Source organism: Pinus tabuliformis, chromosome 3_1, assembly GCF_031772625.1.
Source record: "Pinus tabuliformis cultivar Carrire ecotype Pingquan chromosome 3_1, CPIR1, whole genome shotgun sequence".
NCBI lineage: Eukaryota > Viridiplantae > Streptophyta > Pinopsida > Pinales > Pinaceae > Pinus > Pinus tabuliformis.
In genome coordinates this window covers 51,069,842-51,088,997 of record NC_142301.1, presented here as the reverse complement: position 1 = coordinate 51,088,997, position 19,156 = coordinate 51,069,842, and the positions used below count along the sequence as shown (strand labels likewise).

At 36.8% G+C, this 19,156-nt stretch overlaps 1 protein-coding gene, 1 long non-coding RNA gene and 1 pseudogene across 2 annotated transcripts; all 3 read right to left on the bottom strand.

Moving 5' to 3' along the window:
* Window positions 1-1,273: 1,273 nt before the first annotated feature.
* LOC149185718 (FRIGIDA-like protein 3) lies at window positions 1,274-4,638 on the bottom strand (annotated as a pseudogene).
* Window positions 4,639-5,195: 557 nt separating this feature from the next.
* LOC149185717 (uncharacterized) lies at window positions 5,196-7,211 on the bottom strand. The gene is made up of 4 exons (XM_089412476.1): window positions 6,934-7,211; window positions 6,225-6,836; window positions 5,527-6,009; window positions 5,196-5,413 (listed from the first exon to the last, which is right to left on the bottom strand). Exons 2-4 carry the CDS (start codon window positions 6,753-6,755, stop codon window positions 5,348-5,350), a joined length of 1,080 nt encoding a protein of 359 aa, XP_089268602.1. The 5' UTR covers window positions 6,756-6,836; window positions 6,934-7,211; the 3' UTR covers window positions 5,196-5,347.
* Window positions 7,212-7,638: 427 nt separating this feature from the next.
* LOC149185716 (uncharacterized) lies at window positions 7,639-8,090 on the bottom strand. The gene is made up of 2 exons (XR_016256070.1): window positions 7,942-8,090; window positions 7,639-7,829 (listed from the first exon to the last, which is right to left on the bottom strand). It is a non-coding gene; the product is annotated as an uncharacterized LOC149185716 (long non-coding RNA).
* Between the last annotated feature and the right edge of the window lie 11,066 nt (window positions 8,091-19,156).

The following is a 19,156-nucleotide window of genomic DNA, read 5'->3' as shown; positions in this document are numbered from 1 at the left end:
CATGTAAAGTCCCTTGCCAATTCCTTGTATAAATGTGAAAGCCATTAGTGGTCACTCGTTTTGGTGACCCACTGGTGCTCACTAGAGCTGAAAAATTTTCTTGTCCTTGCCTTTGGAGCAATTGTATGTATGTGGAAGGAAAAGCAATTATGATATCGCTATTGATATGCCAAACCATTGTTATGTACTTTTTTAGGTCTGAAGATGTGTAACTTATGGTTTAGCTTGGTACATTCTCTTGTATACCAGTTTACTTTGAATTTGTCAATATCATAAGCCCAATAGCGATTTAAGTGTATGTCTGCATGGCAGAACTGCATTGCGGTTGAACTTTTTCTAAAATTAAGTTGTATTTAAAGAAATATGGTGTCTAAAAAGCATAGAACTCCAAACATCAAATCTCTTTGCTCCTTGTAGGCTTGAACCAACATCTCTTCTAGAGAAATTCAACAATTCTAATTTAATAATCCTATCGGCCTCTCTTTGTACCTTTTGAGACAATTGCTAGTTCTAGATGGGACATATAACTCCAATGTGCTTTGTCCTCGTTACAGAGAACACAAAAATATTAATGCAGGGTATAACAACTATACCACTAGCACTACAAATCATTTCTGCTCAAAAAGGGGGATTTAAATCATGCAGCAGCTTAAGAGGGGCAGGGTCCAGCTTAAGAGGGGCAGGGTCTAGTTTCAAAAATAGCCTTACAATTGGACTAATCAAAATAAAATCTGATTCGCTTCATAGGCGTAGAGTAAACAGGTACCAATGAGGTAACGTGCAAGTGGACAATTAAATCATATTTAGCACAAGACCAGCCCTCGGCATACAATGCAATTGAAAGTCTTGTGTTATGAGCTCCAAACAAGATCACAAATGATATATTATTCACCAAATTTTAATCTTCCACAAAGAGACAGATTGATCCTCTCTAATTTGTCAAACAAATAAAAAAATACCAAAATTATGCAAAGAATCATCTTTGAACTGTAAACACTACAGTATATAGTAACCTGGGAAAGTGATGAAGCACTCAATACCATACAAAAATAAAATTCCTTAATAGAAGATTCCTTAATAGAAGAAAACACCACTGAAAATTGTGAAAAGCTGCCAAATGAACTTTGCCAATCTTTTATATTTACAGAAACAAAGTCAAAAAACCTCTTCAAAGCTAAGTGCTTACTACCAGCCACATCCAATAGAAAAGGTTTTATGGGGCCTGATAAGATCAGAACTTGCTTCACCATGGTAAGATAAGCACTGTACCTACCTAATGTATAAAAGAAGACTGATAAGCTGGAGGAGGGGCAGGCAGTCTACTGCCAAAGTGATGGTTGCTGTAATTAGTAGAGGAGTTGTAAGAATCAGAACCCAACAACGAAGGCCCCATGTTATCTGATGGATACATATATGGCCTTGAGAGCGAGACTGGAGTCCTATTTCCAACACCATAGCCTGCTCCATATAATCCTTGGTTTGATCTGTCATATGCATTTTGGCCCTGTAGGTTGTAGGATGTAACACCTGGAGCTGTACCAGAATATTGTACTCTATCCAAAGACCTATAAAAGCTTCTGTCTGCACCATTGGAAGAAGCATAAAGAGTCGGAGTTCTTTCATCTGCACTTAACGGAGGCATATATACACCAGCATTTCCTCCATTGGCACGAGGACGCTTAGGTTGAGACTTAACAGCACCTGCAGACCTTTTTCTATCAGCCTTAGCTTTCTCTAGCTGAGCTACACGCTTTTGAAGAGGATCTGGTGAGAACTGCGATTCAAGTTTGTGCTCCTTAATGCACTTTATAATAGCTCTGTAAGCAGAAAGCTCTTTTGTATTTACTTCATTCTGTAGCAGCAAATAAAAATATCGGTCAAAAAAGGAACTTCCGATATAACCAACAATACTAAGCCAAAATGATCATCACATAACAAGACATTTTGTATAACAGTAATACAATCGTACTTGTGCAACAGTAGAGTTATTCCCGCTTTTTAAACTTGCCTGAGAAGCTTTCTTAGCATCTTTCAGATATTCCTTCAACAAAGGAACAGGTGCAAACTTCTCTGTCAGCCCAAATGCATGAGCAAAGTTGACTGCCTCAATTTGTTTTCAAAAAAGGAACAGGTGCAAACTTCTCTGTCAGCCCAAATGCATGAGCAAAGTTGACTGCCTCAATTTGTTTTCCACTATTGACCAGGGTTTCTACAACATCTGCATGAAATTGTCACAAAATTTTCAGTTAATCTGAATATGTCACAAACATTTGAAATACCAAAAGACAGTTTACTGTGAAAGAAAAAAACAATACAGACAACTTCAACGGATTTGTCAATAAAGATAACAACTATGCCAGCTTGAGACCATTTTCGTAAGTAAACAGTTCCCCACTCATGAAAGGCCTTATGACACTTTACCATAGCTGATCATCTTCAGGTGCCTTTATTAATATCAACAAAATAACTTACATACAACTTTCTACCTCATAAAAAGATGTCTACCTGGTAGAGGCCACTCAGTGTCTGCCTTGCATATGAAATGTTGAGATCTAAAGAAAAGACTACCAACCCCGTCAACTTAGAAACCCGTTCACTGGACTAAACAAAAAACGTTGGGAAGGTTTACTACAGCCAGGATTACCAAAATTTATCTTCAACTCAATCAACCACAACCAAGTATACTGATAAAATCCACCAGTCCCTCAAAAAAACCAAGCTAGCCATGAATGCCAGAAAAACAACAAAAAGCCTATCTACCAAAATGGATGGAAATTTTGCCAGCCTAGCCACTGAGGCTAACATTACAGAACACCAGCCAACCAAGCTGGCATTTTTGATTCAAGTCCAAGGGAACGACAAAGTTCAGGTGTCTGCCTGCACCGTGCAAATGCAAGAACAAGCTTGCATAAGTCATCTTTATCAAACTCTGACGCAATTCCAAAAGTAGCTAGAAGTTGCAAGAAGGCCTGGGCCTCCAACGAATTGCCATTGGCAACATCTCCCTCAAGGTTTATCTTCGACTTCCATTCATGTGCAATACTTTTGGCTTGCTCCTTTATATTTAAGGGCAGAATTGGATGTTCAACACCCAAAATAGGATCTGCCAAAACAGGTACAAGAGATTCCAGTAATAATGTACAGGCCCGGTGTAGATCCGGGAGCCCAGACTCTTTCTTGTCACTTGAATTTTGTTCAAGAGAATAAAACCCCTCCAAGGACTCCACCACTAACCGTGGTGGGTCAGTTGCAGAGTTTAATGCAGAGGGAACCTAATTGCAAAGCCCTATTTCCAATTGCAAAAGTCATTAAGAATGGGAAGAAAGGATTTAGGGATTATAATATCTGAAAATTTCTATTTTTAAAGTATTATAAAATGAGTTTAGATATTTATATAACAATAATAAGTGGAAATCAGAAAAAGAAAAAGAAAAGAAAAGAAATTGATTGGAGATAAACTTTTTATAATTTTGTAAATGTTATTGAGTTCCAATGCTCAAACAAAATATTTATAAAAGGTAATTCACTGGTCTGTGGATGAAGCAAGCATTTGGAGGCTAATTCGTGAAGTCTGACAATAAAAGAGGTGAAATTAGAATGAGTAATGATAAGACACACATCCTTGTATAGAAATTGCAATGAGGTTCTTCTTAAAGGTGACTTAATTGTATCACATTGATTTTGACATGACAACATCAGCAAAATGATATAAAAGTCGTTGCAACTAGTACATCTATGTTTGGTGCATTAATCACTATATGAGATTGAAGGAATCTGGCGCATTCTCGATCAGAACTATTGCTTGATTGAAAACAACATGAGTCTTGTGTTGTACAACAATTGTATAATTGGTGCATTAATCATTGTATGAGATTGAAGGAATCTGGTCGCATTCTCAATCAGAACTATTGACAACAGCATGGGCCTTGTGTTGTACAACAATTGTATAATTTGATTGTGAAGGATTTAAGGAGAAGTAATGTTGTTTTTTCTGATCCTAGCAAGGATTAGCAAATATACTATTTATTGGTCCCTGTGGTATACATTGTTTGGACCTTGTTTTCTCCCTTAATTGTAAGTGCATAAAAATATTAGATTCATAGGACAGGGTACCATTAATCATGTGATCCAATGATCTTGGACGTTTTTTATTGAATTCTTCAAAACTTATTTCCATTTGATCTTCCAAAATGTGAAGATAGTTTTATTGGTTGGAACAATGCTACAACTTACAAGTTATAATAACAGAGATTTTGTTCTGCATAATGCTTTCCACCTTGCAATCTTTTTGTGGATATGGTTAAGCAATATTCTCTTCGAGTAAAGAATAAATTATTGTGTGTAGAGTCATTGGGTTTACTATAGTAATGATCGTAACATTTTGTAGTCTTTTGTTTGTTGTTATGTGGTTTAGTGGTTGAGACAATGCATTACCATGTTAATGACCCAAAGTCAAACTTAGAGATCAGAGCCCTCAATTATAAGTTGGTTGAATTTTATGAGATTTATATGCAATATTAATTCACTAATTAAAAAAAAATATAGACTTAAGCACCCTAAATAAACTTCAATTTATACATCTTTAGAATCTCATTTATGCTACATATCTGCATCTTATGTACATTTTCCCATTCCCATGTCGGAATTGTTCCTCAATTTATGCCTTAAGGCGTTTCCTTTGCAACATTTGGTGCAAATGCTAGTTTTTAATATATGAAAATAATTATATATATATATATATATATATATATATATATATATATATATATATATATATATATATATATATATATATATATCAATTAGAAACGAAAAAATCGTCACATTTTATAGGGATAAAATTTGTTTTTTTCCTATATTTATAAAATATATATAATTTTAAACTTTACCATGTATAAAAGTTGTTTTCCATCACAACGCGAAAAAGATTTTTCCTTACAACAATATCATATAAAATTTTCTTACCACATTATGATATAAAAAGTCTTTCCTACCACATGACATCCTCTCAAAAAAAAATTCTCCACAACCACGTATTCATATTATTTTGTGTTGCACCTTATACAATGCCATGCATTTCACAAAAAAATTTGAGAGACACGCAACATAATATTACTTAAAAAGAAAAGGCAATAGCGGCAAATTTTCCAGCCAACAAAGTGGAAATTTCCATCAGAAACTCTTTCCGATGTACTTCCCCACAGAATCGTTAAATCCGTTAAACTACAATGATTTTATCATTCAAAGTGAATGCGTTCGAGGCGGAGTTTTAATAATTATTTGTTTGAGATGCAATTAGATGCATGTGGACGTCCAGAATCCAAACAATTGACCAGACCTGACCTTTCTACGGCGGCGGCTCACTAGCTTCCCTCACCATACTCACCAAACCTTCCCTCACCTGCTCCGTGTCCTGCAAATTTCCGGTCCAATCACAGATATTAACAACATAAATATGGCGAAGCCTTGGAATAAACTATATCTTTCTAGTGGAATCAGAATGCCAATCGAATTTTATATTCTTACATGATCTTGCAATTTGATGGTTGCAGTCATTCGATATCTCAAGTGTGATTCATCGTGTTCATGATGTGCTGTGGACGTGGCCATGGAAACAAGAGGAACCCTCATTTCTCTCAGACTCTCCAGCATCGCGACCATAGAATCGATCGTATTTCTAGGGTTGTCGACCACAGCTGCTATATTTGCCATTTCATCAGAAGAAGCGGTACTAGCACTGCCTCCAATCTTTGATACTTCAACTGTCACCACGCTCTTTCTGCCCTCACTACCTGTGGAGCCCTGTTGTTGCAGGCTTGTACTGGTGCCTGTACCCTCCTGACATTGTTGCAGGGCTGTGCTGATGGCTGCACCCTCCTTAGATTGAGCACGTGGGAGCTTCTTCAATTCTGATTCCAACTCTTTATTCCTCTCTTCAAGTTCTTCCCCCCGCGATTTGAGACTAATTAAATACTCTCTCGTGTACCCCAATATGGAAGCCTTGTCTTTCTGCAAATATATTAACAACAACTCATTTTAGCCTTGTCTTTCTGCAAATATATTAACACAACTCATTTTTTTTGTACCTACTTCCAACTTAAATTTAAGGGAAGAACTGCTGGGTATTACATATATTTTCAATAGCTATAGAAATTAAATCCAAAGGTCAACGGATGGCCATATTTCATTACAACAACAAAACAAAAAAATTTCATGGAACGTACCCTTGCGCCACGAGGTATGAATGTACGCAATGCGTCAAACTTCTCTCTCAATTTCTCTCTCCTCCTACGCTCAGAAATTAGATGATGAATCTGACCGCTAGAAACCGTTCCCCCTGGTGGTCTTTCACTCCCAGACATTGAGATTTGCCCCAATCTTTCTGCATGAATATTCCTCAAGATTGCTAGGCTTCTCTTCAATCTGTACTGACCCTCAACCACGGGCTGGCTCCGCGTGTTACTTGGCAGTCTCCATATGTCAAATGCGCTCATCATCATCTTCCCCGTTGATGGGGCAACAGGGAAACCGCTGGCCTGACTGGTTTGCGGGAATAGCAGTACACCTGGAACGCTAAGCTGCGCTGAGGAAATCTCAAGATCAAAGCCACCGACCAAAAGCCCAGAAGAAGACGGCCATTGCAACGGTTGCAGGTAAGGAACATTGGATGAACTCTCATGACTGTCAATGGAGCGTGATAGCAGCGAAGAACAAGATGGAGTTAATATGCTCGTCTCAGGAATAGGCATGGGCATGGGGACAGAAATGTTGGGTGACACGATTACATTAGCCAGAAGGCTTGAAAATCGCAATTTATTTTGCTCATCCGGTTGAACCTACAAGTGAAACCATTGAATTCAGCATGGAATCAAAAGAATGCAGATGAGTAGTAGATGGGCCCATAGCTGGGGTGTGTATAATATGATGTCTCACCAATTTTGTTGTTCCGAGCTCTACTACACCGATTCCGCAGGGAATGAATACTGCAGTCTAAGAAATAATGAAATGTCAGGGAAAGGGAAGGGGGCGACCGAAGAAACCACAATTAATTTAAGTGCATCTTGCCACGTGTCTGAAACACTCACCTGAATACCAGCGGCCTGCATAGACGATTCCAATTAGAGAGAGAAATAATAAATTCATCACCATAGGAAGCATTTTATATACGTCAAATATTACGCCAGAAATAAAAAACTGAATGTGGGCTGAAATGGAAATCTATGTTACCATGTAGAACACTTCCTGGCTTTCATTAGAGCTGAAGCGCGGGAGGTCATTTGCCGTTAACCACACATATGGCGGTTGACTCAACGCCAAACCTGGAACTCTGAATTGGACCATGCATTACAATGCATTAAAATTCTGCTGATATTCTTTCCAGCAGACAGAAAACTTAGTACCATATATTATTGGCAATTTCGACCATAGAATTATATATATAGTGATGCTTTTGATTATTTAAAAATAGTTAAAAAAATATAAAAATATATATGTATTTTTAAATGCACTAAATTGGTCTACTTATTAATTTAACACTTGAGATCTTTAATTTCATTTATATATATAACACGATCTCTGAAATATATACGTCTTTTTTAGAGGGCTATCAAAACATCATAAAACCAGAGATAAATCTGATATGTAACTTTTTTAATTCGGTCGCATAGAGCCTACATTGTGCGAGTGTGGATTAAACTTACCCAGCGTCCAGAGCAAAGCGACAAAGCTTGTACAAATTGAAAAGGGTCTGCCCTACACTCTGGGACGGGGCCATCGAGGAACCAGTTTCCATTTCGGTGTTAAACCATCCGTCTTTACATGCTAATTCTCTGAAAATGTAAACCAAAAATATCATACAAAATGTAATTATATCGTTGATGCAGCTTATTCGACTGATATTCATGATGCAAAACTCATAAGAATAGAGAGAAAGAAACTTACTGTGGTGGCTGATCCAACGACCACAGCACAATATAGGTCCACTCTAAATGTACCACTATGCTTCTCATTATTTCTTGGAGTGAGTGGCCATCCAGGTAGAAAATGAAGTCCATGGAGAAGGAATTGCCTGTGGATCTGGCTGACGTGAAAATACAGAGGCCGTGAGGAAAATGTGGTGATGATTGAGATTTTATAGAATGGAAAGGGTTTAAGAGTTGCCAAGGCACGAGCTGGCGGGATGTGTGAACGGGGAGAGAGAGGTAAGATTTGTGATTGTATAAATGGGAAAAGGGTTGAAGAGTTAACAAGGCAGAAAGTGGTGTGAAGGCGGGAAAATGTTTATGGAGATTTGAATTTGGATCGAAGGTCGTTAGACTCGTTCCATTGGTCGTACGCGGAGTAGAAGCCGCCATTGGTCGTACGCGGAGTAGAACCTGTGCGCGTGGCCCTCCATCAATGAACCATCGGAACGCTGCGTGTATCCAACAATGAACTGACCAGTGACGACGACGCATTATGTTTTTTCTGTCCCCACCATAGTTATGCCGTGTGTCGAGTTAACATTTTAGGCATGCGAACGCTGCGTGTAGCCACCAATGAACTGACGACGACGCCTTATGTTCTTTTTGTCCCCACCATAGTTATTGCGTGTGTTTAACATTTTAGGCATGCGATATACCTGAGCTTTTAGTGCTGCTGCGACACTTGGCGAACAAAGAAGTTTCGGGTCAAATTCCAATGAACTGACGACGACGCATTTTGTTTTTTGGTCCCCACCATAGTTATGCCGTGTGTCGAGTTAACATTTCAGGCATGCGATGTGGTCACTCAAACTCAAAAAAAGTTTGTACTTCAAGAGATTTCATCTTTCTAAAGTTTTGATAAATTTGGAGTTAAAATAGATCTAGCATCGTATAATCATGTAGAGGAGATAACTAATTTCTAGATTATAAAAATAGTATTCTATAAAATTATATGTTAAACATAATAATTCAAAAAATTATTTGTATATAAAAAAAATTAATATATTAAAATTAAAATTATTTGTACATAAGACTGAAGAGAAACTTGGTGTCGATCATGATGCTCGAAGACAGAGGCTATGATGTAGTCTTCAGTAAGGGAAAGGTTTTCCTTAGACACATCATCACTAGACAGGTGAAGCAGATTGGTTCACGGGTCAAGAACCTGTATGCACTTGAGGTACAAGATGCATGCAAATCCTTGAGGAGTAAGGCAAAGGTTAGAGACTCGGTGGTTGAGAGGGAGGGAATATTACCTCTCAACATGCAGAGCCAAAAGAAGTCTCAGACGATTGTGGAGGAGCCACGATTGGTGCAGCAGCTTCAGGAGGTTGTGGAGCAGCCACAACAGGGGAAGCTGAGTGGAGATCGAGTAGAGACATCTACTCATGCAAAGACCTCCAGTAGGGGGAAACTTCGAGCCAGGTGAGCAGAGGGATCACATGCACCCATACCTCTAGGTAGGAGGTGGGGCGATATAGAGTGATCTTCCCAAGGAGGAGGAGCAGGATCCTTGAGGTACCCAACCTCTTGGATGAGACCTTGCTACAGGAGCCCCGATGTGGAGTAGCAGGAACTGACTGATTGGGTAGAGACAGATGCAGATGGAGTGGCAGAGAGAGCGACAGTGCAGGGAATCTTAGGACAACGCATAGCTAGCAGGATGCAGTAATGAGAGAGGCGCAAGTGTTTTGCACAGTGCTAGGTGGCACAGAGAGGTGTGCAATGGTGCGAGATGCATGGAGATGTTGCAGTAGCGCAGATGTCAGAGAGGGAGCACTTGTCAGCAACAGGTGGAGCTTCAGCATCAGAGTATGTTCCTAGCCCAACATAGTGGTCAATTGGGAATGTTTTTGTTCCAAGTTTTGTTGGAGCAAGTGGACCAGGTAGATGTGTTGCATGCAGAACATTCTAGATTTATAAGATCGGGTTCGAGAGAAAGCCTTTCTTGTTGAGAGGGAGTGTTAAAAATGTGCAACAAATGGTGAATTTAGAATGTGCTAAAAATAGACCTGCTAAAAATAAGATGTCTAAAAATAGCAGTTTGGCCAGTGAGGTCATTGGCCACATTGGGTGAGAGGTGAAACTGCTAAAAATAGAAAGTTCTAAAAATAACATTTCTGGGTCCCTTCCCATTTATAGCAGTCCCTAGTTTATCTATAGGAAGTAAAATTAATTTTGGTCTTAACAGCAGTTTAAAATATTAATTAATTAATCTCCATGAGTTAATTAATTATGGAAAATTAAACTTGAAGTCTTTGTGAGATCATGCAATTATTTTCTCCCTTGATTAAAGGAGATAAGGTTCAGTTCTAAAATGAGAGAATCGGTTGACTTAGTTCTAACTAGTCAAGTCTAGTTAGATTATTTTAACAAGTTGTTGAAATAATAAAATATAGTTTGTTAATGCTTGCATGCATGTGACAACTATTATTTTAGATAACTGAGGATTCACTCATGGATAACTGTTGCATGTCAGTTCTGTCAGAGACCCGGTTGAGATCAGATGTGGGACAATGTACTATCAGATGCTTAACTATTTCTAGTTAGTAGTTTTTACATGGTTGAGGACTAGTGTTCTCAAGGAATACGTAGTTGGACCATTGGTTGTTTTTGGTATGTTGGAATTAATAGCATATGCTTTTGCTATTATTTCCTAAGCAAACTACATAAGGACCATAGGGAAAGCCTATATAAACAGGGCTTGGGTGGTTCATGAGGGTGAATTTTCTACAAGTGATACATAGAAAGAATTCTATATACCAAGAAATTGTTGTTCATCAATTGCCTTTGGATTGCGATCCATCGCATTGACCGAAGCACATATTAGGTGTTCCCCAGTCACACTGTGAGAGGACCAATGAATCTTGTAAGCTCCCAGTTAAGATGAATGAGACGAACACGAGAAGCTTTATATTCAAGCAACTTCGCAATCACTCTTTATGCTCCAACAGGGTGAACGCACCCTCCTCCTCACACCGGTGATAAAGGGATTCACTGCCATGACGAGCTTCTTGACCACGGGCTCCTTCGCTTGGCTTGAGGTTCAACCTCCACACCAGCACCTCACATAACAACTCGCTTCACAATCACAGTTCCAACGACAACCGAGCTTTGAGGAGCTTGATAGATCTCAAAGGTGCAACAAAATAACAGAGTTTGGATCTCCTCCACACATTCTGCACCTTTGCAAAGGTCGCCACAAACACACGATGGGCACCACACCATGCCTAGTTCTACCCTCCACAGGATACAAAAAGCTCCTGACTCACATATTCGCAGGTGTTGTATCCACAGATCCGCAGATTCACAGATCCGCTGCTCCCAAACCAGATCCTCGACCTCAATGCCCTTTGATCGGAGGTGTTGTATCCACAGATCTGCAGACTCACGGATCCGCTGCTCCTTCATGATGGGTAGACTCACCAACACCTGATCACCCTCTGATCATCTACAGATCCACTAAAGAGCCACAGATTGATCTACAATAAAAAATCGAAAAGATTGACCTGCAAAGAAAAAAACGCCACCACAAGCAGTTCACCTCTTACACTGCACCACACTCCTGCTGCAACAATTAATTTAGTAATGGAGATCGGATCGACTCTCCTCCACCGTCTCTACGATTTCCTTCAGGATTTTCGCTCACCTTAATGCACATACAAAACCTCGGATTTGAAGCCCATGAGACAGGACAAGAAAAAAATTGGAAAACAATACATATATACTATTTTATTTCCCTCGGCCCAAGAGGGACCAAGGTTCCTCAGCCCACGAGGGACCACGTCCAGGAGGGGCCAAGCCCAAGAGGGGCCAAGGTTCCTCAGCCCAAGACGGACCAATTTTTTTTTAATTTTCTTCATATCCAAATATTGATTGATTTATCATTGTTTTCTAACTCCATAATAATTTTTCCATCCTCCATTTATCTTTTTCTCAATACCATACTTCCAAATATAATTCAGGAATGGCTTAAAAAAACCTTTTCTCTTGGATTAATATTCGGACAACTCGTGACTAAGTATTCGCCTCCATACATGAATATGAATGAGTGCTCCAAGAAGTACGTTGAGCTCACGGTGACCAAGTATTCGCCAATCAATACTTTCCAAGTGTTTCAAGACTACAAATATCTGCTGCAACATTTTTCATAGGAGATTCCAAGTATTTCAAGTCCACAAAATTTTGGTGCTTTGTTAGGCCACCAGTTTTTGTGGACGAGTATGAAGCGATTTTCAACCGTTTTACCGTTCTTTTATTTTTACCAAACGTTATATTTTAGGTGTCCTATTGTTAGCGGAACTATGTTATAGTCATTTGTGAACAGAATTTAGGGTTTTAATGAAATTTGTGAGGATTTTACGAGGCTATAATTTCACCTGGAAAAAACCAGGCATCTACCAATTGTCATTTTCTCTTGGGTAGTTACTTATGGATCTTAACGTAGTACATTAATGATCCAGAAGATAATGGAAGATCACTAGATCCATTGCTCTTCCAAGTAATAATTTCATTGTAGTTATACGGAAGTGCTTATTTAATGTGTTCACATTTTTTAAAATTTTGATTATAAGTTAATTTTTTCTAAGTTGTTTTAAAGTAATAATTTTATTTGTAAAAGGTATTTATTTGATATGGTTATAAAGTTGACAGTAGTTATCTATAATATTAATTTGTTTTACTAAGAGGATTTTTAGCTTTAGTAATTTGGTGAACAATTATTTTGCTCTAATGTGTTCAAGTATATGGAAACAAAATTATTATGAATTGAATTTCTTACAAAAGTACACCTAATTATTTTATAGAATTCAAAATAGTTTAACAACCAGAAGTTATTATAGCAATATATTCAATAGGGCTTAAACATCTCACTTGCAAGAATTAAACTTACATAGGGTGGATAATAATGATTCCTTGAGACTTAATTTCTTTGGGGGTTCAAAGTAGTGAGAATAGAAAATACTTTATATTTAGTATTTCAAGAATATTTACTATATCTTGACATGATATCCCAACATCTTAATCAATGTAAGGTTTATATGGCGTTAAATATTGTCAAATAAAAATATGGCTCATAATACTTTTTAGCTTCTTTAGATCCAGCTCAATAATTATCTTGACTCAATTTCTTGAAACTCTATTCATTTTTGAATTTTAACTAACCAACACTGCTTTTTATTATGAAGTCCATTCTAGACCCCAAATTTACTCTAATGAAATTATTCCAAATTCTATATATCAGTTGTTTGAAACCTATGGTAGGACCTTATACTGTTGGTGTGATTGGTTCTACTACAAATGAAACATTTAGCTAGTTGATAGGTCAAATGCCTATGCTTAGAAAACCACACTTTTAACTCTAGACCCTCTATTGAAGAACCATCTACATCACATCCTAGTGGTCCTCTGCAAATAAATAAGCCATATATTGATATAATAATGTGCCTAAATAGAGGAAATTTATGAATGTTTGTACATTACCTTAAAGACCAAGCTACTCAAAATTATGGCATTGTATAATACCTATCACATTCACCCTATGCCATGCCTAGGTCCATAGTTCTTAAAAACTACCAACTATAATCAACAATGATGGGGCACTACCTCCATTCCCTCTATCTAATGCTATGAAAGTCCCATTTATCAGACGAGTCAACTAATAAGAATGTTTCTATCTGTGGATATTGTTAACTAACGAGACAACCCATTGCTCACCACCTAGCTCTCATCACAGGACTCAGTGCTTTACCCATGGGGTAGTGGTAGTAGCTACATCTGAAGAGAGTATTTCCATCTATCACGACTACCAACTAATGAAATCTCATGTAGTGTACTTCCCAACACCCCTCACAATCCTAAGTGCTCTACTCATGGGGCAGTGGTAGTAACTGCAACTGACTGGAATGTATGTGACCTTTGTTATTGACAACTTGCTTTCAATAGTGCAATCATGAGGAATGATCTATGGCCCAATAAGAATTGTGGGGCCTCCTAGGACTATTGTAGGGCCCTCACCTAATGGGTGAGCACCTTTGATTAGCGTGATCACGGGAATGACTAGATCAACAACCCAAGTTCACATCTGGACCCCTTTGGTCTATTGTGGTTTTGACAAGGGGGTCTAAAATGGGGACCACTGCCATGGGCCCCTCATTAATGGTGTGCTACCTATGAACGACGAGATCATAGTGTGGGTTCAACCTATGACCCTTACTCACTTCAGGCCCTCTCTAGTCTACTCTGAGTTAACACGGGGTGGGGTTCAAAATGAGAAACCACTAGCAATAAAAGCACTCTTGTTTTGTGGAGCTTCAAAGTGGATCTTCACACTAGGTGGAATCAAACACTCAAAGAAGAACCTCTTGGTAGATCCTCGAGTTTTGGCTCTGACAAATGGAACATACCTCAATCTTACTCAAACTAGCGTTGTCTCAAGAGATGAGAGTTAAGTAGGAAATTTACAGGGATTCTAGTGTGACATTCACTTATGTGAATTGAAATTCTAAACTCAATCAAAACCTAGGAATTGTACCTGCAAACCTCAAACGGACACAACTATCAAATAATGTTGAATTCCTTATCCCCCTATAACTGTGATCCCTGATATAAAATTGATGGCCACTCAATCCTTTGACGACTAATTCTATCAGGAAGAGACCCTTATTGCGTTGGGACTTCAATGTGGAGAGAATTTTAGTAATTGAAGAAAATGAAAGACTACATGGATCAACTATACCCTGAACAAAGATTGTAATTCAAACTAGAATTAAATTATGCAGAACTAGGAAATTACACAAATCCATAATTGCATTACATAGATAAAAGACTACAAAGGGCACAGTCCATGTCCTTTTATACTCTCGTCTATATATAGATATATATATATATATATATATATATATTATTAATGATTATGTCAGTGATTGGTATTCACTAAAACAAATTGGTCTAGTAAGAGTTACTAAAAACTTTATAGCATTTTATTTCCATGTTTTAAAAGAAGTGAGTGAAGGGTTACCAAATCGCCATAGTTTTACTAACTTAAAATGTCAAGGCTAAGACAAAATATTTTGGAAATTATTTCGAATGTGAGTAGAAGATAAACAATTTAAGAGAAAATGTTTTTCATCTTCTTAGTATGGAAAAGATGAAAAACGCTTTCATGCCATGGTGTTTTAGGATTTGACCAAGGTTCAATTTCACTATGAATCTCATGAGAACTTGTTCTTATCTTAACATTGTTCATTTTCTTCTTAACATTAGTAAAGACAAAGAGATACTTTTGATTTTCGAGATTGGGGTTGATCACCTCCTTATAATATCTTGTTTTCCTTTTCCCCTCTAATTCTTTATCACCCCAAAATTTCTCTTTAAATTTTAATGTAATAATACTTTTAATACTATCCTTATTTTGGAAAATGATATCCTCCATGATCCCGAATGATCAAGTTAGGATTGGTTATCTTTATGGAATTCTCACTTGAGAGGAAGGTGGTGGATTTGGCTATAATCAAAACTAATTTTAGGAAGCCTTTTAGCTTCCATTTTGTTTCATTTATTATTATAAATAAGATACCAAGTCATATACATGTTTTTTTATGGGGGAAATGCTTGTTCAATTGGGAGGATAGGATAGAGAGTATTTCCTTTAATCTTGAGATCGTAGGTTCTATCTTCCTCCACAATTATCTGGAGGTAATGCAACCCGAAACCTCACATCCATATAAAATAATAAGAGTGATAAGAGCCTCAAAGATATATATATATATATATATATATATATATATATATATATATATATATATATATATATATATATATATATATACAGATATATATATATTATCTATTGCTAAAGATTTGTTGATTTATCATTATTTTCAAGCCCATAATAAGTTAAATTCCATCCTCCGTTTATCCTTTTCTCAATATTGTTATTCCAATTAGGTTTGTAATGGATATCGATTCCAAAATACTTATATGAATGAACTTCCTCCAAATAATGATTGTTATGTATCTTATATAATTTCCATTGTAAAATAATATAAATAAAGTTTTATTTAAAATAAAATAGTTAATATATTATATTCTTATATTATATTAAATGTAATCATCACCTCTCCATTCACGTTATTAGTAAGGGTAGATGATCTTATACACATATCAAGAGAATACATACTCGCGCAACCATATAAATTAAATGGTTGGTAAACATTGATAGGCATAAAAATCAAAACACTTACTCCATGATATGTCTCTAGTTGCTAAAATAAAATAAAAAATCATAAAAGTAGCCGAATTATAACTTTATTTTAAATTATTATTATTATTATTAGTTTCATAGTAGTTGAGAATTTTTATTATATTTAAAAAGCAATGGGCTAGGGGCTTAGTGTGAGTACAACATATTCATATACATCATGACAGGTTCCCAAGTACATGGTTGGAATATGAAAATACTCTTTAGTCATTTCCAATGTTTTACGAATATTTTCTCTTAACATAGTGGAGAGATTTCAAGATTTTCCCATTTATACACTCTCCAAAATTTACCTAACAAAAACAAATTGCACAACATTCTTTTAACATTTTATGTTACCCATTTGGTGGATGATCCTCCTCCTTTTTTTTTCTGGCTATTTGGCATTTTTCTTTCCTCATTTAACCTCTAATTTACCTCATATAGCTGAGATATAAGGAATCCAACATTGTCTTCTAATATTTAAAAACTAAACTTAAGATTTAATATATTATCCATGAGAATTGAAATACCCTAAGAAAAGACAAGAGTTATGCCTCTAAATTTCTTCTTGTGCCTTGTTGAGTCATATATTTAATGTAATCCGAAGTAGAAGAAAATTCCAATCCTAGGAGCTCTCCAAAAGGGATCCCCCAACTCCAATTTAAAGGTGTTATTAAACTATAATCCCCCTACACTAAATAAGAGTCACTTCATGGAGTTCTAACGCTCCACAAAACCACAACACCCTGATTCAATACAACAAGCAAGATAAAGGCTAGGCCCAATTTGTGAATCGACATAAATTCAAGGTTAGTGCAACTGATTATAATGCTATGGGTGACAGAAGGGATGACCCAAATGATGATGATGTTCCACTAATGACTATAGATTCCATTATATTGAGCACCACCAATCATAAGTGAAAACAAAATTTATCTACCATTACCAATAGAACTAATAAATAAGGGAGAAAAGGAGCCTCCCTGATCCCTTGAGATGAAACCAACTAAACTAGTCACCCAAAGGAAAAAATTGAGAAAGACAAAAGGTATACAAACATTCCCAAAGGATAGAACTAGAAGGAAACTTCTAGAACTACTCAACATTTGCAGACCACATTATGAGAAGATCAAAATGCGAACGTTTATCAAGCGCATATACCTATTTTCCTTTCTTATCTATGAATAATATTGATTCATCATGAAGTTTCCATGAAGCATTATAGCGACATATAAGGATAAACTCCTTTTTTTGCAAACAAGAATCAACATTACACTTTGTATGTCTTTGAACATGATTTAACAAGTGCTCATAATATTCACAGTGATTCAAAAAAAAAATTGTGAAGTGTTCAAATGTCAAGGATCATCATTTAGGCTTTGAGGAACCATTATGCTTATTCAATGGATTTCACATGGATTCCAAGTTGTTACATATTTAGAAAAAAATGTATTTGCAGAATGCACATTGGAAATGTTATACCAATCCAATATTTACATGTTTGGAGCACCTGAAAACCATACGAAACTCTAGTAGGTCCCAAACCTCATTTTTGTCCAAAGATGTCATTTCATCAACAATGGCCTCCTTCCAAAGTTTTCCATCCTCTGAATCCACTACCTTCGTGACTATTATGGGATCATCATTATCAATAGATAAAGAAATATTTGAGTAGAAATAATATGGACTAAACCTTTGTGATTGCCTTCTCTCTCAAACTGATCTTCTCAAAATAGGAGTGTGTGGCTCTTCCTCTTTTCATTCTTGTTCTGCTATAGAGTCTTATTCTTCCTCCTTCAATTCATACTCTATCTTCTAAAGTTCCTTTGGTAGGATGCCATGTTTAATAATATCTTTTACCTCTCTAAACACCACATCTTGGTTGTACACAACCTTCCTTGTTTATGTGTTCAAAAGCTTATAACCTTTTAAACCATCCCTATACCCAATAAACATGCACCTTTCAGATTTTGTATCCAACTTGGTTCTTTTATCCTTTGGATTGTGTACATATGCATCACATCTAATTACCTTGAGATGTGAGAGAGAGGGTTTCTTAAAAGTCCATACCTCATGTAGATTCTTATCCTCCAACGCTGATGAAGGTGATCTATTAAACATGTAACATGCAATATCCACCACCTCTACCCAGAATTCTTGTCCTAACCCGACACCACTAAACATGCTTCTTTCCTTCTCCACCAACATCCTATTCATCCTTTCTGCAACTACATTTTGCTGAGATGTGTATGGAGTATTGTTTTGTCGTGCTATACCACACTTCTTACAAAACTCTTCAAATTCCTTCTTGTAAAATTCTCCACCATTATCTGTCCTCAACACCGTAATATTCTTCTCTATCTGATTTTCCACCAGAGCCTTTAATTCTTTAAACATGTTAAGTACTTTAGATTTATTCTTGAGAAAATATATCCATGTATTCCTCGAGAAGTCATATACAAATGAGACATAGTACACAAACTTCCCTAGTGATGGAACTGACATAGGTCCAAACGAATCACTATTCACAAGTTGTAATATTTCTTTCAACCTCTTAGCACCAGAGGGCAAACTCACCCAATTCAGCTTCCCATATACACCATGTTCATAGAAATTGAAATCCAAAAAGAAAATAGACATGCATTCTATCATACCATTACCATGTAGTATTTGTAAGGTCCTTCTATCCAATGTGTCCTAGTCTTTGATGCCACAAGATTGTCTTTTCTCTAGAGACTAGAATATTTTCTACTCCATCTTCAAGAACCATAAAATTGTTACATTGATCAATAAAAGTACTGCCCAACAACTTATACAAAGTTCTGATCCAAACTCCACACATCAGTACCAATGCTCCCCAAACCATCTTACATGTATCTTTCTCGAACATTGTTTTTGCACCTGCATCATCCATTTTGCTTATATAAATCAAATTTCTAGCTAATGCAAG

What these genes read in the sequence shown, in the direction of transcription:
- LOC149185717 (XM_089412476.1), bottom strand. Translation starts at nt 6,755, where the DNA reads ATGCCCATGCCTATTCCTGAGACGAGCATATTAACTCCATCTTGTTCT. An exon ending in TCATACCTCGTGGCGCAAGG is followed by an intron (nt 6,010 to 6,224) that starts GTACGTTCCATG and finishes ATATATTTGCAG; the next exon opens with AAAGACAAGGCTTCCATATT. An exon ending in CCATCAAATTGCAAGATCAT is followed by an intron (nt 5,414 to 5,526) that starts GTAAGAATATAA and finishes GGAAATTTGCAG; the next exon opens with GACACGGAGCAGGTGAGGGA.